Source organism: Takifugu flavidus, chromosome 11 (assembly GCF_003711565.1).
Source record: "Takifugu flavidus isolate HTHZ2018 chromosome 11, ASM371156v2, whole genome shotgun sequence".
NCBI classification, from domain to species: domain Eukaryota; kingdom Metazoa; phylum Chordata; class Actinopteri; order Tetraodontiformes; family Tetraodontidae; genus Takifugu; species Takifugu flavidus.
In genome coordinates this window covers 10,556,504-10,584,106 of record NC_079530.1, presented here as the reverse complement: position 1 = coordinate 10,584,106, position 27,603 = coordinate 10,556,504, and the positions used below count along the sequence as shown (strand labels likewise).

Here is a 27,603-nt window from a genome sequence, read left to right as displayed (position 1 = left end):
TGTTACATTTGTGAGGTAGAACTTTAAGAAGGTCACCGCATGCGTACTTGGGTGGATGTATTTGCTTTTTCTTTACCCCCCACCAAAAAAAAAAAAAAAAAAAAAAAAAAATGCAGGGAGTAAGATTTCGCTGAGAGGAGATTCTCCGAGGTGCTGGTAAGTGTCTCGGAGCTCATCCGGGGAGGAAACGAATGGGGTCACACCCGCCGGAGCCCATTGGTACAACGTCACGTTCACCGAGTACCCGAGCTAGGTAAATGAATTATGATGAGAGGAGAAGAGCAGGAGGAGGAGGAAGAGAGATAGAAAGCTGAGGATGCAGCTTTGGCTCCACACAACGTCCCCCAACTCGAACCACCCAGCCTGAGCGGCTCCACCCCGACGAAATCCAACTTCCACTGGTCTCACCAGCTGGCGCCGAGGAGATGCTTTGATTCGACCCCCTCGCCACATCCGCGCATCCTCCTCTTCCTCCTCACCCTCTTCTCTAGCGAGGAGCATCCCGTACACTGATCTTTCCACCCCCCACCCCCGCCCGACGAACAGGCAAACGGGCGGACTGACAGCAGCCGGACACGATGCGCGGGTCTCCCCGACACGGGACAGCGGCGGGATGGATGGTGCTGCTGAATGCGCTGCTGCTCTCGACGCAGCCTGCACACGGTGCCATCACGGACCATCTCCTGGTTCAGCTGCGCGGGGACGCACAGGACGAGGCGCACCAACTTGCAACTCAGCACGGGTTTCAGAGTGCAAGAAAGGTGAGGAGATGCGTGTTTGTCTGTTTCCCTCATGCGCAACTTTGATCAATCTAAATCGGAATCATATGGAAGATTATTTCAGTCAAAAAAATGACCCGTGTTTAATGTTTTCTAAAACCCAACGGTGCGGATCACTACGCCAAAGGCTCCGTTTTGGTTTGATTTACTAGGTATGAATACGTCATCTCCAGTAAATCGCAGGTCCTGGCCAGTAGGTTTCCCCACTGGCCTGTGGCCTCCTGTGGAGATTTATTTAAACCTCCAGCCAGCTTGGAGAAACAGGACAAGGCAGGTTTTCTGTGGGAGAAAATCACACAGGATGTTAGTCTGTTCTGTACAGGTCTGTTAATAAACGCTGAATTTCACTTCTGAGCTCATGCTTGACATGGATAAGATCATCTCTGGACACAAAAGATGAAGCTTTCTCCACGTTGCCGAACACGAGCAAGTCCTGACACGACAACGATGGCATTCCGATCAGCTCAGCTGATGTCTCACCAAACGCAGCCCTGCGCCACCACATGTCAAAAGGTCAAAAGATGCAAATCATCAGTTTAAGCTGGACCTGGGAAACAGTTCCACCGTCGGCGAGAGCGCGTCCACGTGAATAACCGTGTGGGTGAAATCAGCCCTAGCCTTAGTCCCCCCAGCAGAAGCAGGTCTGTTTACTGACGGATGCCTCCCCCCTTTCCTGCACTGAAAGAAAGCAAACAAAGAAAGTAACGGATTTTTTTTTTTTTGGGGGGGGGGGTTTAGCTGTGATGCCAGGGCTATCTCTATTCCTTAGACAGTACATCACCCCTCCCACCCCTCTATGCCCTGCCTTCCAGCCTCGCAGGTTATGTAATCGGCAGCTATATTTGTCTTTAATGGGATATGCATCATTAAACTATGTCTATGTCATTTGAATTAGCCTCTATTGTTGATTAATTGATGAGACTGAAACACAGAATCAGAGCGAGGATGGTTTCTCAGACCGGCCAGTATTCAAGTAAACCATCGTGAGGTGTAGATACATCTGGTGTAGGCATATATGTATAGATATTAATGCAGTATGCACCCTATGGGAAACAAATGCAGGATCCAGGCAGTGAAAGACAGAATGAATTCTTCAGAAATAAGAATATTTGTGTCCACAGCCGCGCCGTAAAAGCGTACGTTTTGAGGATTGACCCTGGTGCTTCTGAAGCATTCGGAGGGCTTTTATCTGCAGCTGGGGGAAGCTCTGGATGCTGCATCTCATTTGGCCGCCTTGGTGATTTATTACGGTTGATTTCAGCGCTCCTCTCCTTAAATAGATCCTCGGTGAAAAGCCGGTGGAATCGGCGTGATTGTTCTCACCTGGACAAATGACCCACCGGCCTCCTTCACCATCCAGCCAGCATTTTACGCATTTGCCTCTGTGATTTCTTGCCTCTCATCCTCACCTCTACCTCGGCTCCCTCTGTTTTTCTACCCAGCTTCCCTTCGGAGAGGGGCTCTTTCACTTTTATCCTCAAGATGCTTCAAAGAGGAGGAATAAGCGCAGCACGCACAGAAGACAGCAGCTCCAAAAAGACAACAGGGTAAGTGTCCACAGGAGAACAGAGCATGTTTCTCTGTGCCATGAACCTCATTTATTCAGCCTGGAAAGATCAGCGACAGGGTCTCATGCCTATCCTACATGTTGTGCATGGATCAAGACAGAGCTTTTAATGAGCTCTTTCAATTCATTACTCAGTCATTACCAACTGTAAACATCATATATCTATGTTATATTGATTTTTCCCTCTAATATATAGTTTTGAATCAAGCTGCCCTTGAGAAAAAAACGCTTAATTTTAGAGCTGATAAGTGGCGGAATGGTGGAGATGTGACAGCCTGCTGCTGCTGCTGTGGAAGCCATTCTTTATATTCTTGGTTAAAAGGGTCCTGGATTTATCCAGAAGGTTTTTTTTTTGGATGTTAAAGCAGGAAGGTAATTTGAGTGTGATGCATGCACTCATCATATGGAGTAAACACTGATTATTTATTCCTATGAGCACCTTCCAGTTTGCCTGATTGCGCGGAAGCAAAATGCAGCGAGAATCGCACAATTTGCTTTTTTATTTTTATGATTCATTGACATTATGTTATGACCCAGACAGCAATCCACGCAGCTTTTAATATGCCTCACAGAGATCAGACAGAAAATGTCATGACCGTATTGTTTGCAATATTTTCCATGAGCAGAGGGAAAATTTAACAAAGAGCTGTCAGATGAGATTCACGATGCCGAGAGATGGAAAAATTACTCTGTATTTATGAATGCTGTGCAAAACAAAGGCATGTATGCTTCTCACTGAGATTCAACACGAATCTGAGATAAATGTCTGTTCTAGTGGCGTCGTCTGATTGTTAAATGTCAGCCAAACACACAAAAAGGAAAAGCAGAAAAGTCCCCTTTTGAAAAAAGAGACAGACTAGTTATTGGGCGCTAAACCAGGTAAATCAGACTGCTTTGCTTGTGAGCTGAGCACATTTTGGGTTTTAATACTGTCCAGTGCTGGAGGCTGACAAAGTGGTGATCCTGCTGGAGACAATCAACTAACCTATCTGATTGCAGTTGTGAGGAGTGCTAATGAAAATAAATGCTAGCCTCTCTGCCAGGCTAATGCGGCTAATGGATGCGAGACAGCGAGGACATGAGCTGGTCTGTGTTCCAGGTGCTGGGTTTTAATCAGATGCTTGACATGCTCATATGCAGCACCACACTTATTGATTTGTGTGCTTCTCTGGAATAGATTGCTCAGCTCGTCTGATTTAATAGAGGCTGTTTATCATTTGGAAGCCTCTTCCCTCCATCTTTCTGGATGATGCAGGGAACGAGCCTCACTTTTCCACCTGTAACAGCGCAAAAGGTGTCTGCAAGGAGTAACAATCACAGAGCCTTTCGGTAACGGATGAGCTGGGGGCGAATTTCTTAGAATCCCCAAGAGTCCTGTTCTTTATCGACTTATCGGAACAGGATGACCCACTTCTAACTCCCCCATAGTTCTTCATACTTCTCTTCATCCCTTTCCTCTTCTGTCCTTTGCTTTTGAATAAAATATCTATTTCAACATTTTCAGCAAAACCTGGTCTGTTGTAGGTGAGATTGGGCGGGGGAGCAGCATCAGGGTCCACCTGCTGTGGTAGCAATGCTTGTGTGAATTCACCCCAAATCATACATGAAAATAAATTTGGTATGATGTTCTCACTATAGCTACTGCCACTTTTAATCTAATCTAATCAAATCCAAGCCATTTGATAAAACCTACAGCTCTATGCTTTAAGATGAAGACCCCACTAGGACAATGTATCTTTTTAAATAGCTGTCAGCTTTTTCCGCATGCAACTGTTAGCAATCAACAAAGGTCATGTGCGTAGCTCAATGCTAAATGGACTGAATTTACAGTGAAAGGGACCCGCATCGAGCCTACAGCATGTGTCACCAGAGCACATTCTCTAGTTGCAGCTGCTATGTGGAACCAGGAGCTATTCTTCTGTTGTGTTAGATAGCTGGAACAAAGACCTGCCTGGCACGATTTATCTGCTTTGTTGGCTGGAAGACATGTTGTGATCTAAAGCTACGAGGTTGCTAATTGATCTACAGATCACAGATTTGTAAACCTGGGGTGCTACCTCAACACGGCGCGTTCATTTCAAATTTCTGTCCACTTAACCACGGTTCTTTTTTGGGGGGGCAATGTCAAAATCTCCTCCTACAATCAATTTAAAATGAAGTGGGTGTGAAATAGGAAAAGGTGATTAGCAGACTCTTGAAATCTTTAAGAATGACTGAGTATCCCTGGTCCGTGACATGTGCTCGCCTGTGCAAGCCAGCAGGGAAATGAGGATGGTGTTTGAAGTGAACAGAAGCATTGTTAGACAGCAGAGAGTGATGTGATGGCGTGTGGTTACCGGTTAATGTTGTAAGTGGGCAGACTGACATGTTTTCTCTGCCGCGGTGGCGACTCTCCTGCCAAGAGACGCTGAGCTGAAAGTGAGGCTAAACTCAGGGATAATGCTAATGCATCCTCATGGGAATCCTATGGCGTTGTAAATGCTCCCAATTAAAACAAAAATCCAGAGCGAAAAATCAGATTTGAAAGCAAAAGACTCACACGTGAATCCACTTATTTCATTTCTCGGGCGGTTTTGTGTCTGAACGACTTACTGATACACTCATTTAGAGTGTGTGTGTGCAGTCTGATTGCGTAGAGTGTGCCGTAAAAGAGAGACCTGGATGAATTGACTTTGCCTGTTTTGCTACCGTGAGTGCTGCTCTGCTGGCTTATCTGTGATGGTAAACATGTCAGACAATGCCTGTTTCTCCACCCTAGATCTGCAACGGCAGAAGGACGCAGTCGCACAAACCCCTTGAAAATGCTGCCTTTTAGTATCAACAAAACCACCTTATTAATAACAACAGATGCAGTCGTTTGAAGATATACATTTAGGTGTGGTCTGGAGAACAGAATCAGAAGGGAGACAGAAAACAGCCGACAAGATCCCCAAGACCTCAGTGACAAGTGGGATTTTTGTTATTTTTTTCAATAAATGCCATGCTCGCACGCTTGTATTAACAGACTGTAGTAAATTGAATTATCTTGCCTCTCTCCTCAAGTGTAAAAGGCAACCGTCTGATTTGTCCTCGTGAGCGCTGACAGAAGAGAAAGCGCCATGTTTCTGGCTCGCATTTCAAAATGGAGCAGGAATTGAATAAAAGAAAAATTAGACAACACTCCATTATTAAAGACGCATAATTATTTTGGATGGCAGCCGCCACCTTAAAGGAGGCCCCGGTGTGACTGCGCGGCGTGCATCCCCGTCATTGACGTGCTCCTTCCTGTGTGATTTAAATGACACTCTCAGGAAACGTCTCACTCTAAACTGTCTCCAGTGAGTCAAATATGGAGGAAAAAAAGACTTTTGTGTGACGGTGAGAGCCTTGGCACCAGCTGCAGCTCCTCTGACTAGGAGATAAAGAGTGTCTGATATGAAGGTCCTTCCCCTCCCCGTGTTTGCCGATTTCCCGTGCGCGGTGCAGCGTTCACCGTGCACCGATGCCTGTTCGACGTGACCTCTTTGTTAACTGCCGGTTGTGACCCTGACCTGATGCTGCCTCCGCAGGTGAAGGATGTCTTCGAGCAAGAGGGGTTCAGCCGTCAGAAGCGAGGCTACAGAAATATCGACGACATTGAAGTCAACATGAGCGATCCTCTGTTCACCAAACAGTGGTATTTGGTGAGTAATCAGCCCGGCGTCTGCCTGCTCGCTGCCTGACCTTTAAGACCGTCCCATATTCTTCCACCTTAATTACACAGAAGCCAGGCATATTCTCTGTGACTCCCTGAATCAGTGCTATTATTTATTCTCTAATTAGCCCAACCAATACTGCCCGTGCCAGCTCATCAGCGCATTCACGCCTCCGCGCTTGTTTACTCCTGGCGACGGGGACATCGATAGAGCGGCATGCCTTCCCCCATTCATCAGGAAGATCAGAGGAACGTGGCATATCTCTGACCTTTACTTCGCATTTTGACCTCCTTCCCACCCACCAGCTGTATTCTCTCCCCTTCCCATACACGCACGTGCATGCACACACGCTCTTTGTAGTGTCTACTATGTAGCTAAAGAGTAGCTAGGTCACGGCAGGGACCCAACACAGGACCCCCACACCCTCAGGAAAAGCTGTGATTCATCACAATCTGACGTTAAAGCAGATTTCGGAGTTAAAAACACACAAACACTTCTTGTTTGTTGATGGAATTTCCCACTTGGGTGCCATGAGTCATGCATATCACTGTCATCCGTGACCAGATAAACACAGGCCAAGCGGACGGCACCCCCGGGCTGGATCTTAATGTGGCTGAAGCATGGCAACTGGGCTACACGGGAAAAGGCGTGACCATCGCAATCATGGACGATGGTGAGTATTAATTGCTTGTTTATGGCCCTTTTGATGCCCTTTGATGGCAAAGAATTTGTTGCATTTATTTAGTGAAACACAAAATTCTGATCAATATTTGATCAAATTCACCTTTCAGGCATTGACTACCTGCACCCAGACCTGGCATCGAACTATGTGAGTACACAGTTGCATTTCCTTCTTGCCGTACCGGTAAAGCTGGGGTGCACGTCGCTGGGCGGATTAACCGTAACAGGCATTATATTCGCCGCCCTTGGCAATGACAGGTGCTTTTCAAGCAGCTTCGCGTCTCCCTGCGCCCTCCCCTGAAGCTGCGGGGGCAGGCGGTCGGCCAGCCGAGCTGTTTAATGTTAATGCACACTGCGCTGTTCGGGCACAACGGCAGGCCGATCTGTCAGGAGCAGAGATAATGGCGGGGTAGTTGGCAAGGCATAATGTGACGCCGTAGCTCCAGAATACTGATAAAACTGTAAAGGACACGATGCATTGCTAGATTGAACAAGGATGGAAATAACGTTGTGTTACTTCACGATGACGTTCCATCATGTCCGACAACATGATGTCATCATCTTACACCCATACAAGTGCTATCTGCAGGGAAATCACAGGCGCTTAAAAAGAGTGAGTCAAACCCTTAGAAATGTTACTTGTATTCTCTATTATATCTCTCTATTATATATCTACTATATTTTATCTCTGTTATATAATTTTTTCACAATGACTCCCTTAATCTTACGCTAAGGTGCAGCTTTACAACACACTGCTCACATGCAGTTCTCAGAAATCAGCCGCGGTTCAAAAATAACACTCGGTCGCAGCTGGGGCATTATGCCACCGGATTGATGGATTGTGTGGTGTGTGTTTGTGGGAGTGTGTTCTGAAAGGAAAGATGCTACATATGTAGTCTGGTTTTGCCTCTGTTGTCATGGTGTTTCGCAGATCCACAAAGACCTCCTAATACAGAACAATAAGCTAAACAACAAGGCGAAACTTGGTGTGTTGATCACATTAGCAACGGTGTGCATCCCTAGGTGCTGCGTGAAGCTGCATTGTTCTGGCAAATATGCAGGGGTGGTGGTTGTTTCTACCTTTGTTGTGATGATCACACTTAACAGCTCCCAAGATAAACACTGATATGAGAAATTAACCTGGGGGGACAAAATCTCTAACTTGGTAGGCCAATTTCATGGTGAATTTATCTGAAAACACTTCAGCTCATATTCAGGTTAATAAAAACACCTCCAAATTCTATTACACCACAGAAATGAGAAATTGCGATCCGCTGTTCTGTTCACTGAAAACCACCATTGTGGGACTTTGATAAGGGACCACAGCAGCTAGGAATCATTTACTTTCTTCTCCATGTTTATCTCCTTGTTTGCATCATTCATGCATCAGTACGTATTGGGTTTCGCTGCCCTACAGCTGGAGGACTTCTGAGGGCCAAGAGCCTCAATCACAGAGGTTTTCTTCCCATCTTAGTCTCAAAGACAAGTTGTTTTGTGCAGCCATGATGCAGGTTGAGGATGTTTGTGAGGAGGATTCTCCTAAAATAGATTCTGGGAACGCTACGTTGCCACCTGCTCTTTTTCTTCCAATGTTTCTCTTTGCAAAAGTACGGTAGCTCCTCTCGGTGTTCTCTCTTGAAAGGTGGACTTTGTATGACTTCACCAGCATTTTGGAACATATCACATGATACTTTGCAACCTTTTGTCAGCTTATCTGAATTGTATACTCAAGGTTCTCCCTGCCAAATATTTAAATTTGTTGTTGATGATGAGGTAAATGGTTGTAGGACAGACACCAGACCAGTCAGGGCTGATTCTTACTCTGGAGATTGAATCGTTTTAAGGTGGAAAGTCCGCTGTTGTTGATGGTTTTTTTAAAGGCTAAGAATAAAAGCTGACCAAATATCTAATGAACCTAAAGTAAGATACTGATCAAGTAGAGTTTAAATTGGTCTAAATCATTCAGTACACTCTTCAAAGGTCCTAGTTAAATAATGAGGTGGCTGAAACAGGACATGATCCAGTATCCTGTTCCTCACTGGACACCAGAGGAAGATAAGAGCCAGATTAAGACACACACTCACACAAACGCACCGCCACCTCCGCACAGGAGAGCCGTGCGCTCATGTATAAAGAATGAACCATCCACAGTTCATATAAAATTCTGTGTGCATGTGTTAGAGCTGAAAGCAGATGGAAGCTGAGGTGAGACATTCAGGATCAATAAAATGTTGCAATCTTGTTGCCAGTTACATGTTTCACATAAAGTTTAATATATTTTAAATCCGGTCCTTTATCCTGCACCACATCGTCTGGAATGCATGCACTAAACCCCAAATGTGTCCTCAGAGCGGCTAATAAAATTTAATGGAAAATAAAAATAGATATCCACTTCAGCAGTTCCACTTTCCTCTAATGACCTGCTCCAGACTGCAATAATCACGTTCCTCCACTGGGCCAATAAACCTTTGCTGTTTTTGCCTGCTCTTCATTGGTGTCTGGCCGCAGCTTTAAAACACCCTCGTGGCTGTGCGGCGGAAGATACACGTGGGCCAAGTGTGTGTGTGTGTGTGGTGGTGGGGTGTAAAGGTCACAGCAGGCTGAAATCCCTGACCTTTGGCACACAAAAGAAAGAAAGACTAACCTTCATCAAGGCTGCTACGCCTGTAACACAATAGCTAACATAGATAGCGGTTAGCACTTCACTGCGAAATCTCCCTCTCCCCACTTTGGTCTCTCTTTTTTCTCTCCTTCTGTCCTGATTGATTGGTGAGCGCCTCCATTTGGTCCTTGCAGAATGCCGATGCCAGCTACGACTTCAGCAGCAATGACCCGTTCCCATTTCCACGCTACACAGATGACTGGTTCAACAGGTAAAGACCATCCATCCGTATCTGTTTGTGTGGACACACGTGTGCATGTGCACTCTCCGCGCTCCGGGAGCCCGGGCCCATCATCTTTTCTTTTCTGTTTTTTTTTTTAACTTCAGACATAATGGTAGGGTATAAACAGAGCTGCACCACAACATAATAGAAGGTACAATGGCCATAATTACCTTCTCTAACGGAGGAGATAAAGTAAAAAGGAGCACCAGTGAGAGCGGAGTCTCCTTTTATGGTGGCAGTGTTCACAGTGGTGACCTTCTGTCTGATAGCGCCTTATCTGGCCTCCATCTTCAATTCACACAGGGTGATCCACTGCCTCAGCTACACATGGCAAGGCGAAAAACAAAGCCTAAAATATATTCTCTGTCTTCCTGACCTCCTCCTCCTTTGCACACCTCAGTCAAGCGTGTGTTTGTATGTGTGTGCGTGTGTGTGTGTGTGTGTGTGTGTTTGCGTGGGAGAGAGAGGATGCAGTATTTGGGTTTGGCAGTTTAGCGGTTGCTGACTGTCGGGCTCAACTCGCTGGCTAATCATCTGGATGTTATAAATAGCTGCCTGGCTGTAGCAAAGGATGCTGGGAGAGAGGGGTTGCAGTATCTCTGTGGGGAGCGGAGGGATGGAGAGATAGAAAGACACCGCATGGCGCTTACGGAGCGCTGATATGTGCAAACACATCGAGCCGGTCTAAGATGATTGACGGACAAATGGATAATTCATGTGGTCTGTTTCACACAGACAAAATCTCTTCTTCAGATAAACTCATTATCATAGAAAAACAAATCTGTTTCCCATTTGAAAATATGATTTAATATTTAGCGCCTTTGTTGCCGTTTATGTAAATTCATGCAAAATCATGCAAATGTTCTCCCGAAAATGATTCTCTGCTTTTTACCCTCACCAGTCACGGCACACGATGTGCTGGAGAGGTGTCTGCAGCAGCCAACAACAACATCTGCGGTGTGGGAGTCGCGTACAGCTCCAAGGTGGCAGGTGTGTGTCACATTACAGCTCCAACCCAGACAGAGATAAGCATATCAATGAGCCGACGGCGGTGTCAGGGAAATTGTGGCTTGGATGGCGGTAGGGTGACGGTATCAGGTGTGGGATGAAGGCTGATGTAGAAGCTGCATGTCTGAGTCAGAAAATGGGCAAATATGGACAGAATCTGGATCAGTCTTTTACCGTTTGAAAACAAGCCCGACGCGTGTTCACGCGTCACTCTTTTAGGCATCAGGATGCTGGATCAACCCTTCATGACTGACGTCATTGAGGCGTCGTCCATCAGCCACATGCCGCAGCTCATCGACATCTACAGCGCCAGCTGGGGGCCCACCGATGATGGCAAGACGGTGGATGGGCCCCGAGAGCTCACGCTGCAGGCCATGGCTGACGGTGTCAACAAGGTAAGATGGCAATAAAGCTATCACAGCTATAATAAAGGCCGAGTTACTGTGAGTTTCTTTTCAATAAAGTAACGATTTTGTGTCCACTGGGGCGCCAGAAAAATGTGGAGGTCCGCTGTCTTTGTAAATCTAATTAAAACAAGGTGTCACATGGTGTCCAGTTCCTTTTTAGTGCTCCATGTGCATGCTGGGGTCATAAGAACATTTCAGTTTTGATGTTCTTGGCTCATCAACAACCACCTGAAGTGTATCGCTGGCGTTCCCATAAGTTGAAATCTCGGTTGATTTGTTGTGCACTCCATCAGTTTCCTGCTACTAGTTATGCTGTTCTAACCTACAAGTTCTAGTTGCTGCCTCAGATTTCCATTTACAACAGAACAGCCAAGAATCAGGCTGGTGAAGGTTCCTCGTCTCCGGCTGAGAAGGAAGAAGCTGTAATCTGCGAACAACCAATCAAGCCGCCACTCTGCAATCTGTTAGATTCTAATGATCACTTACAACGGCTACCAGCAAACCAACATCATGGGCACTGTGCAAAAAGCACATTATGTTAAATTAACAGTTGAGCCAGGCAGAGCGGCTTGTTGTTGGCGTCTAAAACACGACTGTGGTTTGGCAAATTGGCAGCGATAATTGAAATACACGGCGATGTGCAGTAAATTAAAGCACTTTGTTGTCTCCTACAGGAGACTGTAGCCGGCGGCTTACATTTACATCATGTTTGTAAATCAGGGGAGGATTTTTGCTGTTTGTGGCGACATCCAATCGATATTTAGACAGCTATTAAACAGACCAATGATTGGGTACAGTCTCTCTTGGGGACAGGACACACTGGTAGGAACAAACTCAATCTCAACTGACTTTAACAGCAACTTCTCTTTAAAAAAAAGGCTTTGATGCATGCTACACTTCAAAACGTAGAATTTGCACCATCAATAATGTTCAGAGTTCAGCAAACTTTCCAATTTGAATCATGTGATGCAGAACTGCTGCGGAAGTGTGGTGATGTAAATGAATGACCGCTTATTTTAAATGAATCTACTCCTTCGTTATTTCCTTTGGGTTACCTTATGAAAGCCGGGCTGACAGACTGTCGGTGTGAATTGTTTCGCATCAAGAGAAGCTGCACAGCCCGAGGCTCTGAAGTTATATATATTTGGTGTTTTTCATATGGTGTCAAAGGCAAATTGACTGTTTGTGAGTCGTTCTGATTTCTCGTCGAGCAACTACCAGGGAGCATGGGGTCTGGTTTGTTTAGCATTTATTTGCCATCGCTAACAACACACACGCGCCTCCTTTCAGTAAAGCAGAAGAAGAACTCGTACTCCCGGCTCTCTTTTCACTGGTAATATGGTCTTTTAACTCTGTGATGATGGCATCTTTCTTGTTAAGGGGCGTGGAGGCAAGGGCAGCATCTATGTGTGGGCCTCGGGAGACGGCGGCAGCTACGACGACTGCAACTGCGACGGCTATGCTTCAAGCATGTGGACCATCTCCATCAACTCGGCCATCAACGACGGCCGCACGGCCCTGTACGACGAGAGCTGCTCCTCCACCCTGGCCTCCACCTTCAGCAACGGCCGCAAGAGGAACCCAGAGGCCGGAGTGGTGAGTGCTCCACCGGGCCAAAGTTCCGCGTGACTGAAAACTTCTTCAAATACCATTTCGTCGAAATTAGTTTCAGTGGATTCGTGAGCTTTCAGCATTCAAAGAACATATATATTTTTTAAAGCTCATTTATAGCTTGGAGGAAAAAAAGATGCTTCCTTTCAATGCAGCAGAGAGTGAATCTGGGGCCTTTCAGGAAATTTGATGAGATCGTGAACCTTCAGACCTGGGAAGCTTTTATGCCGTGGATGCTGACAGGGTTTGATAAAAATGGACCCCATCTGTGGCAGGAGTCTTTCTATTTTATTATTTTGCTGGACGTCTGTCTGTGGCATTTTGCCACATTTGCTTGGAGCAACGGTATAATTCAACTTTAAAGCAGCATCTGTGTTTTTAGAACATGAAAAGCAAAATTAGGGTGATTGCAAGACTTCATTGGCTGCTATTAGCAAATATGCATTCCTGTATCATATCCAGCTATCATTCCTTCCACTTCTTAATAAAAAATAATAAAGCTGCTAAATCTGCCCTGCATGCAAATCAGATGCAGTTGGATAAAATTCTTGTCTGCAAACAGAGTTCCCCCCATGTACAAACTGGGTGACAGTGTTTGTGTTTGTGATTATGCAAATCACCTTTGGCTGTTGACAGAGCCAAAGATCCTCCCCAGGGTAGCCCAGTCAGTCTGTTGTCATTTCTAATTAGGCACTAAATTAAATAATTTATTGCTTATTAGGTGAAAACCAACATGTTTGCTCTTTTTCTGTGCTGAGCTTCAGTCTTTTATTATATACATATATACTCTATTTTTTCGTCAGACGTCTCTCGAATGTCGTAAATGATGAACATTTGCCCAAAGCAGCAGGACCGATCTCAGTAAATAAAGTGATTGAGTGAGGAAGTGGAGGTAATGAGATGGGGAAAGTGAGGGGGTGAAGGTGAAGAAACAGGAGGTACCACCTGATTACCCGGGAGATTCAACATTAAGGAGAGGCTAACAGGGTTGGAGATTTACCCTCCAACAGCCCAACAATAGGAAAAGGATGAAAGAAAAAGGGGCTGTGTGCAGCACAATCGCTCATGAAGTTCTGTCTGGTTCCTGGGTTGTTTCAGGCAACCACAGACCTGTACGGGAACTGCACGCTACGTCACTCTGGAACCTCGGCGGCGGCTCCTGAGGCGGCCGGTGTCTTTGCTCTGGCCCTAGAAGCTAAGTATGTGCACCGTGTCCGTGCAGCTCTAACGAGCCTCATTATTTATATCAGTGTAAACACAGTCGGATGAGAATACCAGGAACACATCAGCTGCCCTCTAAACAATGGGTGCTTTCAGCTGTGTTTTGTATTCAGAGCTGCAGTCTCAGACATTTACAGCATATCAATGTCACTGACTCCCCCCGTCAGTCTGCATTCTCATGACGTTTATCAATCCCTCTCACATTACCACAGCCATAAGTAGAGCGGGAAATAAAACACCATAAAAAACAAGGTCTCTGGAATCTATGTCAGTTTCTTCAGGAGTTACCACTTCCTGGATGCACTTATTGCGGCTAATGCAGGCTAACTAGGATTTCATAGCTTCAATGGGCGTCTAGAGTGGATTGTTCTGATGTCCTTGTGGATGATAAACAAAATGGAAACATTTGCATGGATGCAGACCCGCCCACATGAAATCGCATTAGTACGTCAAATCTGCAGTAGAATCTGAGGAATCGCTGCTCCTCCAGCCCCGGAGAGCCATTGCTGCTCCCTCCCCCGACTTCATTTTTCACATGCGAGCCTGTCAGGATTCTCCTGCCATTAACTGACACCGCCGAGTGGAGCTGAGCAAAGAAAGGCTGTTTGCTGTGCACACACGGTAATGATGCCGCTGTTAGGATGAACGCCTACTTGTCCCCTTTGCCACCAAATACCTCACGAGGCTGTTGGGGATGAGTGCGCGGCCTTTTTACTGCCCAAACACTCTCAAGCGGCGTCAAAGGGGGAGTCAGTGAGTCATTGGTAGCAAAGCTGTTGCCACCAGCTGGATAACGGAGGGAGATGCAAAGTCAACCACCTCAAAAGCACTCAGTGATAAATGATTTGTCTTGATTTCCCGCTCCAGCCCCAACCTGACATGGAGGGATATGCAGCACTTGTCTGTGCTGACCTCCAAGAGGAACCAACTCCACGACGAGGTTCACCAGTGGAGGAGGAACGGCGTGGGTCTGGAGTTTAACCACCTGTTTGGCTACGGCGTGCTGGACGCTGGGGGGATGGTGAAAATGGCCAAGGACTGGAAAACGGTGCCTGAGCGTTTCCACTGCGTCGCCGGATCCATCCAGGAATCCCAGTGAGTCTGTTTCAAATGTGACATTTCATTAGGTCAGAACACATGCTGCCATCTCGACAGGTTCCTGCCAAGATTTTAGAAAACCAAAAATACAGAGTAGGAAAGTCTTTCTCATCTAATTATTGGGCAATCCCACCACCGCCTAATTCAATTCCACATTTACAATGGGAGTGTCCTATTCATAACCCTGTAATTGCTGCGTCTGATGATCCGTCAGAGGAATAATGACATCGACTGATAACCTGACAGGTGGAAATTAGTTCATGTTTTCGGACCTGCCCACAGGAATGACTGATGACTGATGTTGTGTAACATCATTATAGTATGAGAGAGTATGGCAAGAGTATGGTTAGCCTATGCTAACATAGCTTGTTCTGAATGTTGCTCTGTAATTTGCAATTTTGTCTCAGCTTTGTCAAAACGAACAAATTGATCAGAGCTATCTCAATCAAATTGCACAGCGCACGGTGACCAAATTCCCCCTCGTCTTTATCCCCCAGTCTCAGAGGGAGACCTGGGACAATGGTGGCTGCTGGGGTTTGTAGGCTCAATGATGACAGAGTATTCCCATTATAAATCCACATTGCTATCATACTGAGGCTGCAGATGAATTTGTAATGACTCCCTCTCTTTTCAGCCCTCCCATCAGTTTTATTCTATAAATACTCAGTTTTGCATCGCCTTGAATCAATGTGTGGACAAAATGTGAGAAAGCCATGCTGCTTGCAGCATTTATTTAATTTTCTTGTGCTAATACAATAGCAGTCTGTGCTACTGAAGCTCCTTTCTAGTGTTGAAAATGATCAAATTACCGACTGGACCTTGGAGACAACAAATGGCAGAATTACCTCCATAGATCTCAAATGCAGCTGTCTTGTCAAGAGCTCCATCCTGGCAGCGAGGAGGAGATTTCAAGAGTCTTTCCTCTAACCTGACCCTGCCACTGTGCCAGCATGTGGGTAAAGATAAAAGCACACTGAATAAGATGCCCCCCCCCCCAAAATCAACCCGTTCCTTATTTCATTTTCTAATCACCGCTCCGAAGCCCATGTAGTCACGACTGCGTGCTGCGTGGGCGCTCGACTTGGCGTCTAAAAGGAGGCACCTCTTCTCACAGACATGTTGCTTTTATTGCGTCCCTGAGGATGACGCATTCAAACGGTGGTGGCTAGAGTGCCCCGACATGTATAAAAACTAAAATATCTGCTCTTAAAGGAGTTTATAGGTCTTTCCTCATTCAAAACCCCCACATTGCTGCCATGTTCCTCATCAGCTCAGTGTCGCCGTGGCAGCGCCACAGGGCTTGTTCTGCCTCTATTGCAATACAGATATAATTACAACAGGGCCCCCCTCTTATCATAATGTGTCGCCAGAGAGAAGCAATAAACACCATTAGAAGTGTTCACAAACACACTGCTCGGCACAGATCTGCTCTGGCCAGCTGGAGCTCACTTAGCCAGAGGAGAACTTTTATTTTACTTTAGTTTAATTAATCATAAACATTATCTGTCTGGATAATTAGTCTGGGGTCAAGAGTTCGTCCCATTTTTGGAGAGAAATGCGCAGTATAGTGTTGCATTTGGGAATGTTCTTAATCACCCCTTTGAGCTCAGTGGGACGATCGATTCCTCATTTCTCTAACAGGATGTGAGTCCACATGACTTCTTCGCACGCTGCGTCTCATCCCAGTTGCCATGGATGATTCTCGACCACCGCGATTCAGCCTTGGCATTTAATAACATTATTACGCCTCCACATATTGTTCAGCCACCCCTGCCCTGCTGTCCCTCTTTTCTTTCCTTCATCCTAAGAGATGAACAGCAGGTTGTCTCCTTGACCGCACAGCCAAGTCAATACAGAGAGCAGCTTTTACACAAGGTTCTGTACAAAACCATTCTCAGAAGAGAGAGAGAGTGCGAGGAAAATCAGCTTGAACTGTTTCCAGCACATAGTACATTCTATTAATTGCTGTTATTGTTCTTTTTATAATCATATGATTATTGTTATTATTTCTTGTTTAACTCTGCCTTGCAATGCCGCCCACGAAAGCTAGGTGGCACTAAATCACACATTCACAGAATCACTGATATAGGTGGATGGATTAATTTAAACTTGCAATATAATATTGTCTATATTTGGGTGTCTTGCAGCATTAATTATAAGATATGACCCGGCATCATCAATGTATTGTTTTGCTGTCTTTGTGAGAAGACAGTCACCACTGTTATTGTGACAGGCTGAAATTGAGGTCTGTCTTTGTCAGGTTTGGGTGGTTCTATAGGAAAAATAGGTCGAGCACTGTAATTAGTGGGGAAAAAAGGAAGACAGGACTGAGTGTGCTGCAAATGGACTGAAAAATCACTCTTTTTTTCATGCATTCTCACAGAGATGAATGCTGAAAGTCATTTATTCTGTTATTGCAGTGGTTCTGCCCCAGTATTTCCCTTCATTTTGTTCAATTTTGAGTCTGAAGTTGCCTTTTCTGCCACCCACATTTCTCTCTGTTTTCTCTCCTACCAGTAAAATCCAATCTGGCAGAAAGCTAGTGCTGGCCATCAACACCGAGGCCTGCCAGGGCAAGGACAACTTTGTCCGCTACCTGGAGCACGTTCAGGCAGTGGTCACGGTCAACGCCAGTCGCCGTGGCGACCTCAACATCAACATGACCTCCCCCATGGGAACAAAGTCCATTCTGCTAAGTCGAAGGCCCCGTGACGACGACGCCAAGGTGGGCTTCGACAAGTGGCCCTTCATGACCACCCACACCTGGGGGGAAGACCCCCGTGGGACCTGGCTTCTGGAGGTGGGCTTTCAGGGTAAGGAGCCACAGCACGGTGTCCTAAAGGAGTGGACCCTCATGCTGCACGGAACACAAAGTGCCCCTTATATAGACCAGATAGTACGTGATTATAAGTCCAAACTGGCCATGTCTAAAAAGGAAGAGCTGGAGGAGGAGCTGGACGAGGCCGTGGAGAGAAGTCTGAACAGCTTGCTGAGTAAAACCAACTGAAACCCATCTGCATGTTTGCCCGATCGTTCACCTTCCCATATTTCTTCAGCCTTGGTCTGTCCTGTAACTCCCATTGCCCCTTCCTTTCTCCGCACTCTTTTGCTTCCCTCTTTTCAACACCTGGTTTTGTGCATCTTAATCGCCCTCGCCTCACCTTCAATGAATGTCTCTTGTAACCCAAAGTTGATTAAGAATATGTAACCTTTCACCATCTGTTGTAGAAGAAAAACAAGCCGTATCAGCAGATTTTTATTAAACATCCCATAGAACTGTACTTAGAGCCAGACTGCTCCATCCTGTTCCACATCTCTTCTGCCAACTGTTGTACAGTTTGTGTGTGTAAATTATTTTTCTGTGCCATTCTACTTAAAGTTTAATATCTTGCAAATGATACAGTGCTACTTCTTTCTGTTTATATTTTTTTATGTGACATGCGCTGTTTATATTTAGAAGAATGGGAGTGAGTGATTCATTTGGCAGCCTGTGGTTCACAGCCCCTATTTCATTATCTTGGATGTATACTATAATAAATATATTCAGCTGTTTATTAAATCTCTGGCGTGATTTCCAAAAATGTTTTAACAGTAGACGCTCGTTATTCTAGTATTAATGATATGGACATTAGACTGAAGTCTTCTCCCACCCGGTGGGATGTATAGGCAATACACTCAGAGCGGGGGGGGCACGATTTAAAGCAGGGCTGCACAAATCCAGCCCTGGTGGGCCGAGATCCAGCAGGGTTTTCTGTCCAACCAGGCAAAAAACCTGACATAAAGGAAAGTGGATTTTTACTCTGGCATTCAGGCTACAAGCACACACTTATTATGGTGGCAGCCAGGTGTTGTTACTTTGTAACTAGATGCATTAATAAATAGTTAACTGTAAGTCTGTTTTAACTTTTTTTCAAATAATGATAAAAAAAATGATTTCAAAAGTAGTATTACAACCAAAAATGTGTCTCTTTAGAAAGGTTGAGGAGATTGGAATTGGTCTGTTGTTGATCTCAGCCCCTTAATGTGCCTTCATTGGAAGCCTAAAGCAGGGACTTCCTGCCATCTGATGCAGCTACAATGGAAGCATAACATGAAGAGCTAATATGTCCATGGAGAACAGAATAGCGGAGAAAATTACCTTTAATGACATTAAAATGACTTTTAAGTAGCATCCTTGCTTTGCTGACATATCCCTTCATTAATATTTTGGCTCATACAATAAGAAATATCATGTTAAAAAAACCTTTTCTGTGAATGTTATAGCTATTATTTTTGTTCCGACATGGTCGTGAATGTGAGTTCACACTATATGGTGTCTGTAAAGGAAATGCAAGCTGCACAACAAGGTACCAACTGATATTCCGTTTCATTTATTATTCAATAATTCAAAGCAAATTAATACACAGCAAAATGATGCTGAGGACAGGCAGTGGCATCCAATTAAAGAAATGATCTCAAAGGGGAAAGTTGGAGCTCTAAGACAGAGTTCAAAGGGTGGCACAGCTTTTTTTGTCTTTTTTTGCGTAAATTTGGACTTGTGGCATGGAGCTTTCCAGTTCGTTGTCCCAAGTTTTCAGACAGTAAAGGACTCATGAGACAGCATGAGTCGGGTAGAACAGCGGCGGCAGGATTGATGGAACCAGCAGAACGTATTCTGGACACAAGACCAGAGACTGCAAGCAAATGGAAGAGCGCTACGCATCAAGAGAGGAATGTGAACATGACTTGTTGTAGTTTTGACTGGGACTGATTCCATCCTCAGTGTTTCTTCTTGCTGGACTTCTCGATCACCGTCTCCACAACCATGGAAGTCTCCTCGTAACCTTTAACCTTGCGGTCATTTGAGAACTTCTCCACGGATTCCACCACCTCCAGCTTCTCGTAACTCATGCTTTCTGGGCTAAAGCTGCTGGAGCTGGTGGTGCTGCTGGAGCTGGAGCTGGAGCTGGAGCTGGAGCTGGTGCTGGCGACACGAGGCGCGGGCTTTGGAGTGGGACCACTGGGCTCACTGTCGTTCTTGCTTTTCTTGGGTTGCTTGTTGGCGGGGGTGGGATCTTTGGAGTTAGAGTTCGGTCCAGAGGGGGGATGGACTGGGCTTGGATCTTTGGGCCTTGGATCAGTGGTCTTGTTCTTTTCCTTGTCGCCGTTTGCATCCTTACTTCCTCTTTCATCCGAAGGCAAGTTGGGACTGAGGGGCCTTGGGTCGATCGTAGGCTGAGGAGGTGGAGGAGTTGGGGTGCTGTGGCCATAAAGCTCATATGGTGGCGTCATTCCATCTCGGATCGTGACAAAAATGTGGCCGGCTGATGGCGTGGAGGTACAGAAGCATGGGTCTGGGTAGCTGCTGTCACCGGTGACGAGGACGTAACGACCCTTGGTATAAAAATCAGCGATGGGCTCGGGCTTCTTGTACCTCCTCATCCTGTCTCTGACAATGTTACAAAGAGTATCAAAGGCTTTGCTGATCTGGGCGCCATCTGGGACGTCCTGCGGCGACACCCCAGTGAGGACAGGCCTCTGCTCTTTCCTCTTCACCCACTCCTCCTGCACTTTGTCGGGGCTCCCCATTGCGTCTGCAGCGGCGCCCCACCGTTCCTTTCCTCCTGGGTGCTGTCCATCACATCTTTTGGGGTCAGGTCTTTCTTCTTCATGACCTTCTTTGCCATAAACTTCTGCCGAGGCTTGATGTTGGTGATGTCCTGGATAGCCTGGGTGATATCTGGACACATATATGCTCATAGGTTATCCACTGCATGTATGAAGACACCTGCAACCACGCAGTAAATGTATTGAAGTTGCTAAAAACGCAGACTAGGAAAAGGATCACCAGTGGTCATGATACTGGAATGTTTGCAATAGATGAATTAAGTTTTACTGAGATAAAATCAGCTTAACAACACCACCGACACCAAATGCCTGAGACAGCAGCGCTAACACTGATTGTGCGCGTCCGCAGCGCCCAGCGCCCTTACCTCTCCCCCTGCTTGATGCGGCAGGCGTGTGGGTATAGTGGTAGTTAGTGGTGAACAGGGTAATGGGAGTGCCGATGATTGCCGAATTCAACCTGCAAGACAGAAAGCGATGAAATGGCACCTGCTCGCTTCGCCATTCAGGAAAATCTGCGGCAGATATTGACAGGTGGCTTAATTATTTTAATCAAAGAGCCACTAAGCAACTCAACATGATCCAAGCAAACCTTTGACTGGTAGTTGTTGCTTTAGTAGAGGAAATCTTGACCTGCTTTAAGACCTCATTAAGAGCAAACTACTTGTAATTAACAAAGAAGAGAATCTGAAGAGTACTGGGAAGAACCTCTCTGTAGAAAAATGTGTGGGAAACACAAAGAAACTGCAGCTGATCCAAAAACTGTACACAGCCCCAGCACCTCTAATCTGGGAGTGGAAGGTTACCTGTTGTCTTCGTTCTCGATGATCCTCTTGTACCTCTCCAGCTCGTTCTCCAGAGATGTCTGGTACATGGCCAGGTGGCGGCACTCACAGGTGAACCGCTCCAGGGCCCGCTCGGCCTCTTCGATCTCTTTCCGCAGCGTTTCGATCTGCTCGTTGTACATCTGTATTTCATCGTCGTAGCTCTCCTGTGTGTTCTTGATGTTTTGCTCCAGCATTGAGGTCTGACAGAAGACACAAGGTCATTTTAATCGACCTCATCCCACATGAATCCTCTTGGTTATTGAAGACATCGCTTATGATAATTACTATATTTACAAAATGAGAGGTAAAAAAAGGAAAGTAGTTTATGGTGCCGATTATAAGCGTAGTGATTGTGTTCAAAAGTCTCTTTGTGGTCTAATAATCGTGTTCTGTTACTGGGTGGTCGAGAGTGACATCTAGCGGTTATTGGGTATAACCTTCCGACGTCCCATATTAAAAGTCACGGAAAAAAATAATTTTGTTTGCAGATTACATCGGACAGAAGGTTAAACAGATTTATACTGTCAACTTCTAGGATCCAAAGAACAAACCAATAAAACACTGAGTTCGTTGTAAAAAGGTAATAAATAAGAAGCGTGTGGAACCTTGATGCTGGCGTGACCCACCTCAGTGTGCAGACGCTGCTTCTGCGCCTGCAGCTGACAGAGGGCGCTCTTGAACTCTTCCAGCTGACTCTGAAGACCCGGAACTTTCCTCTGAGCCAGGAGTTTCTCCTGCTCCTGCACACATTAAGCATCACATTAACAAAATCAAAAGGCAACAGGCCTCCAATGATGGTGAACCCACACTCACTGATCATTTTAAGAGGACGCTTCTGGTATTTGTGGATTGTGGGAGAAAACAAAATTCAAAAGTGACAACAATCGCTTTTCAGCGTGGTCAATAGGTGGCCCCTTGGGCTCTGTTTCAAAGCAACGACCCATCAGTGTAACTCTCTTCCTGTACCAATGGGTTCAATTTAGATTTTCTCTCTGACCTCGTTGGCTTACGGATTTGTGATGCCACAAATTGTTATGTCGGCTGGCCTCAGGAAAGAAAGACCACCAAACTCAATTACACTAGCTCATCACTTGCTTTCCCTCCATCCAAGCCCCGAGCTGAGGCTGCATCCGCCCAGCGAGGGTAGATTGACTAAAGCGTGAGGGTGATTCTGCTTTTTCAAATGTTTTCCAACTGTGGCTATAAAGGATTTGCATACGCAGCCTTTCTTCCTGGCAGTTTCTCCATTATGTGTCCTGACACTAACTGCTGGCCTGTCCTTGTGTTCTGAGGACAGGGTTGATTGTTTGCACACACACACATACGGATGCACGCACACATGCACACACGCACACATGCGTGCGCACACACACACACACACACCACACACACACACACCACACACACACACACACACAGGCAAATGCGAGCAAACAGTTCAAAACCCGGACAAAGAGACTGGGAATCTCATCAAACCTGAACACGTATGCAGTGGTGACACCAATGCAAACACTCTATTTGGTCTGAGGAACACACGCACGCGTGTGCACACACACACACACACAGGAACACTGTGACATTAATGACCTCACCTCAGAAGTGCCCAGTGACACATTGGGAACGAGAGGAAGTGTCTGATTAATTTGCTGCAGAATGTTGACATAGGTCTGGATCTCTGCAAGGTTCTGTGCACAAGATGAGAAAACATCAGGAGAAAGACAACAGGGGGAGAAAATGGAAGGTTCCGATACCCGCCTTGGAAAACACTTTATATGTTGTGTCTGCAGTGCCCTAAAGTATGAATTTATCTCAAACAAAACCCAGCAGCTTCGACCCAGAAATATAAAAAGTCCCTTCTTTACAGTACGATAACAGACGTGGCGACAAAAGCAATATTGGTGGGAAACTAAAAGAGGGCAAAATTGAACGAGCAAATCCAAAACCTTCCATCGGATTTCTTTCTTGCGAAGCCTTAATGCCATTTCTATTACTTCAGTTTTAGCCTCGCCTCTGTTTTTCCTGTCATAAATCTTCTCCCGCAGTGTGAAACAGCTACATTTCACCACATTCCCTTCGCCCAAATCCCAGGAAATACATTTCTCCAAACCCGGCAGATATAAAACATCTTATCAGCATCAACGGTGTTCAACAGAAAAGAAACGCACACATGCATATGGGTCCAACCCTAAAGTATATTTTCTGCTATGGATCAGGCTTCTAACGGCTGGAACCCTCTGGCCTGATAAATGATGTCATCATAAAGAAGAATGTGTTTCATTGGAACCACCGTTAACGGTGTTGTAGATGACAGGGATGAACCAACGCCGTTTCTCTCTTTTACTGACAGTATCAATAACCTCACCCGGAGCATCAGTGCCCATTTCCACCACATGCTCACGCACCTTTCCTCCTAACGATCTATTGATTTCTCATCCGTGATGGAGATTTACTTTCTATGATATTTACAGACTTGCTCACCACTGAATACCCCATTATAACCTTTATAGATGAGCTCTTTGGTCACACGCTGTCCCTCATGTGATGAGTTAGAATTGCAAATGTCTCCTGAGGGTCTTAATAGCGTCACCCAACTTGTTTGTTTTTACCGTGCTGCCATTTCATGTGGACCGCTTTTCGGCATTCAAGAGTTAAGGGTGGTGAAGCCAGCATCTATTATCTGTCACTGTGGACTGTGTGTGTGTGTGTGTGTGTGTGTGTGGGTGTGTGTGTGTGTGTCGGTGGGGAGGGGGTCAGTTGATGACATGGAAAGACAGTCTAACCTACAGAGTTGGAGTAACTAATTAGTGTAATTGCTTATCTTTGGTCCGGGGAGGATGACGACTTGTCGGGAGGAGACATGCTGGAGGGGACAAACATGCTAAGCTCACACCGGGAGGAGTCGAGTTGAGAGGTGTATGTGTGTGTGTGTGTGTGTGTGTGTGTGGTGTGTGTGTGTGTCGGTGGGGAGGGGGTCAGTTGATGACATGGAAAGACAGTCTAACCTACAGAGTTGGAGTAACTAATTAGTGTAATTGCTTATCTTTGGTCCGGGGGAGGATGACGACTTGTCGGGAGGAGACATGCTGGAGGGGACAAACATGCTAAGCTCACACCGGGAGGAGTCGAGTTGAGAGGTGTATGTGTGTGTGTGTGTGTGTGTGGGGGGGGGGGGGGGTTACTGGGACCTTCTCTTTGGCAGGTCACAAAAGGCTTCTGAGGATCAGCAGGCAGGACGTGCACGATTTTATAATAAAGGATATGCCCTCGTTACAAAGTCAGTAGTGGCTATTAAAAAAAAGCGTGTTGCCCTCTCATGTCGTTCTGCACGCTTGGCCTAATGGCAACAATACAGCATTTTAGGCACAATGGCCCCTCATCAGGACAAACCCAAAGAGGATTTTTGTCATGCAGATGGCAGGGTTTTTTTCCCCATTTTCATGAATATTTAACTGTTTAATATGGCTGACAAGGGCCTCAAATAGGTTATTGTTAGACAATGAACAAAATATGCTTCATTTATTGCAGTCATGACAACTTTACAATATACTGTATTTGTTGTCTTAAGGGTAGAATATTTTTAACAGGACACTTTTTTCCCAGCAGCATGAATGAAATATCCTGAAGGGGATAAATAAACATCACTCACCTTCTTGTGTCTCTCTCTGGTGGAGTTGATGTCATCCTGCAGGAACTGGGACTGGATCTGGTACTCCAGGTTTCTGAGAAGAGCATCATCGGCCTCCTGCAGAGGAGAGGAGAGGAGGAGAGGAGAGGAAGAGGAGAGGAGAGAGAGGAGGAGAGGAGAGGAGAGGAGGAGAGGAGAGGAGAGGAGAGGAGAGGAGAGGGGAGGAGAGGAGAGGAGAGAGGAGAGAGGGGGAGGAGAAGTGAGGAGAGGAGAGGGGAGGAGAGGAGAGGAGAGGAGGGGAGGTGGAGAGGAGAGTATGGAGAAGGGGGAGGAGAGGAGAGTAGGGAGAAGGGGGAGGAGAGGAGGAGAGGAGAGGAGGGGAGGTGGAGAGGAGAGTATGGAGAAGGGGGAGGAGAAGAGAGGAGAGGAGGAGGAGAGGAGAGGAGGGAGGAGAGGAGGGGGAAGAGAGGAGAGGAGGGGGAGGAGAAGAGAGGAGAGGAGAGGAGAGGAGAGGAGAGGAGAGGAGAGGAGAGAGGAGAGGGAGGAGAGGAGAGGAGAGGAGAGAGGAGAGGAAGCATGGTTTCTATGCTTCTAAAAGCCTCCTACAGGTGCTCGTTTTTCCTCTGCTGTACCTTGTTCAAGTGTTCCAGTTTGTTCCGCAGCTGTTCTTGATAATCACATTCCGTTTTGTACCTGGAACATGAGGCAGAGAGAAGTTCAGAGAAACAGTGCTGCAGAAGTATGTAGATCTGCTCTGAATGATCTGTGCGTGCACGTGCGTGTGCACGTGAATTGGCTCAGTTGTTCAGGTCGAAGACAATCTTGGCTTAAGCAAAACCAGTTAATTTAGAACTACCGGTAAATTTAAAAAGAACAGAAATCCGATTTGAACTCTTTTAAGCCGAGATGAGGCATTGGTTCCCGAAAATCCTCACAAGGATAGAAGCACAAATGTTATGTGTGTGTGTGCGCGCGCGTGTGTGTGTGTGTGGTGGCCATGATTGCAGATCCAATGCCCTCATCTAACGCATCATGAAACAGTCGTGATTCCAAAGTGCCACAGATGGAACTTCCACATGTTGAAATCCAGCTGTCCCACCTACTAATTCTTCCACGACCGGTCGATATTCTTCTCAACGCATCAGTAATCAACGGAGGCTTTGTGGTGCGTGGAGCACTGATTTCAACAACCCCCCTCCCCCATCCCCCACGGTTTTTTGCATTGTGGAGGTGAAGGGATTTTTAATTTTTGGCACCCGTGACTCATTCATGGAAATCACTGCGTAGAGTTTACACTCAGTTTGTCTTTTTCATTGAAAACCTCTGCTGAACTCGCATATTATTGAGAAAAAAACAAGGAACCCGAAGAGAAAAAAAACAATGTGGCGGAAATGTAATCATTCGGAATTGATCCTTGGACGTAATCACCATTATTTCAATCCGGTGTCATTTTACTGCCTTGTTTCACAGTCTCAGTTAATAATGTCCAGATAATTAGTATTTACCTCTGGATCTGACTGTGGTCCACTGCCACCGCAGTCATTTGGTTACACTAGTTTAAAACAAACCCCAAGAACCTGTAACTTTCTGCCACTCCACCAGGCGACATTTGACCTTTGACACAGACCAGCCACCACCATCCGCCTGTTGCTGTCTTACTTGCTGGTGAAGTCATCCAGCAGGCGGCACGCGTCCTTCAGCTCGCGCTCCAGCTTGGCTCGGTCAGACAGCAGCTCGCGGGTCCGTTGCCTGTTGACGTCGATCTGCTCCGTGAAAGCTTCCTCCAGTCCGCTGGCTTCCTCCATCCGCTGCAGCGTCTCCAGCTGCTTCCGGAACACGGCGTTGCGCTGCTCCAGCACCCGCGCCCTGTTGATGTAGCGGGCGAAGCGGCTGTTGAGCTCCTGCAGGCTCTCCCAGCCCTGGATGGCGGAGATGCCTGCGGAGGACTCGGCGTCCGCGGTCTCCTCGTCGAAGACATCCGAACGCTCGTATTTTTCCTTGCGAACCTCGTGCAAGTAGCTGCTCTTGAACATGGTGGTCGGCTTCTCCTGCTGCGGGTTGATGGTGTCCCCAGAGTGCTCGGTCCCCTTCCGCACCTTTATTGTGTGAAAACTTGGGTGTTCACCCTCGGCTGTCTCATGTTAGACTGAACCCTGCACAGCACCGGCGGCTGGCGAAATACCCTCAAAACCTCCCCGCTGCTGCAGCTGCTGGTGGCGCTCAGCCTGGGACCTTCCAGTGGGTATTGTTGCCTTTGTGGCAGGGATTAGAGCAGTAGCACGGTTGATGACAAAGCACAACCACAAAAACAAACAATCGGGCGTCCCGCGAAAGCACTGGGTTGTCACATGCCATTATTTTGGTTCTTAGTCAGCTGCTTTCTGATCCCTGTATGATGCTGTCGATGGATGGCGGCCCGTCGCTGGACAGAGGGGAAGCTTCGTGCGAGGTAATGTGTGCGGACAGCAGGGACCTATTAAGAAGTGTTGACATATTTCGTGGAGAAAGCTGGAAAGAACAAGCGGTGCAAAATGCATTTGGTTCTCTGGTCTAAAAAAACCAACAAAAAAAACCAGCAAAAAACCAGCCCATAATAGAGAGATAAATGATCCATCC

The 27,603-nt window shown here is 46.3% G+C and overlaps 2 protein-coding genes across 2 annotated transcripts; one reads left to right on the top strand and one right to left on the bottom strand.

Moving 5' to 3' along the window:
• Positions 1-170: 170 nt before the first annotated feature.
• pcsk2 (proprotein convertase subtilisin/kexin type 2) lies at positions 171-18,490 on the top strand. Its single transcript, XM_057047884.1, has 12 exons — positions 171-761; positions 2,222-2,326; positions 5,895-6,008; positions 6,585-6,693; positions 6,812-6,849; positions 9,498-9,574; positions 10,488-10,576; positions 10,814-10,989; positions 12,382-12,597; positions 13,711-13,811; positions 14,701-14,928; positions 17,449-18,490. Exons 1-12 carry the CDS (start codon positions 579-581, stop codon positions 17,936-17,938), a joined length of 1,926 nt encoding a protein of 641 aa, XP_056903864.1. The 5' UTR covers positions 171-578; the 3' UTR covers positions 17,939-18,490.
• Positions 18,491-19,284: 794 nt separating this feature from the next.
• LOC130534024 (filensin) lies at positions 19,285-27,537 on the bottom strand. Its single transcript, XM_057047883.1, is given in 9 exon segments — positions 19,285-20,504; positions 20,507-20,650; positions 20,904-20,995; positions 21,342-21,562; positions 21,989-22,102; positions 22,955-23,047; positions 25,009-25,104; positions 25,620-25,680; positions 26,647-27,537. Coding segments are annotated over 9 exon segments (2,010 nt in total). The 5' UTR covers positions 27,021-27,537; the 3' UTR covers positions 19,285-19,689.
• Between the last annotated feature and the right edge of the window lie 66 nt (positions 27,538-27,603).

Coding starts and splice junctions, on each gene's coding strand:
- pcsk2 (XM_057047884.1), top strand. CDS start 579: ATGCGCGGGTCTCCCCGACACGGGACAGCGGCGGGATGGATGGTGCTG. Junction 6,694..6,811: donor CATCGCAATCATGGACGATG/GTGAGTATTAAT, acceptor TTCACCTTTCAG/GCATTGACTACCTGCACCCA. Junction 10,577..10,813: donor GTACAGCTCCAAGGTGGCAG/GTGTGTGTCACA, acceptor TCACTCTTTTAG/GCATCAGGATGCTGGATCAA.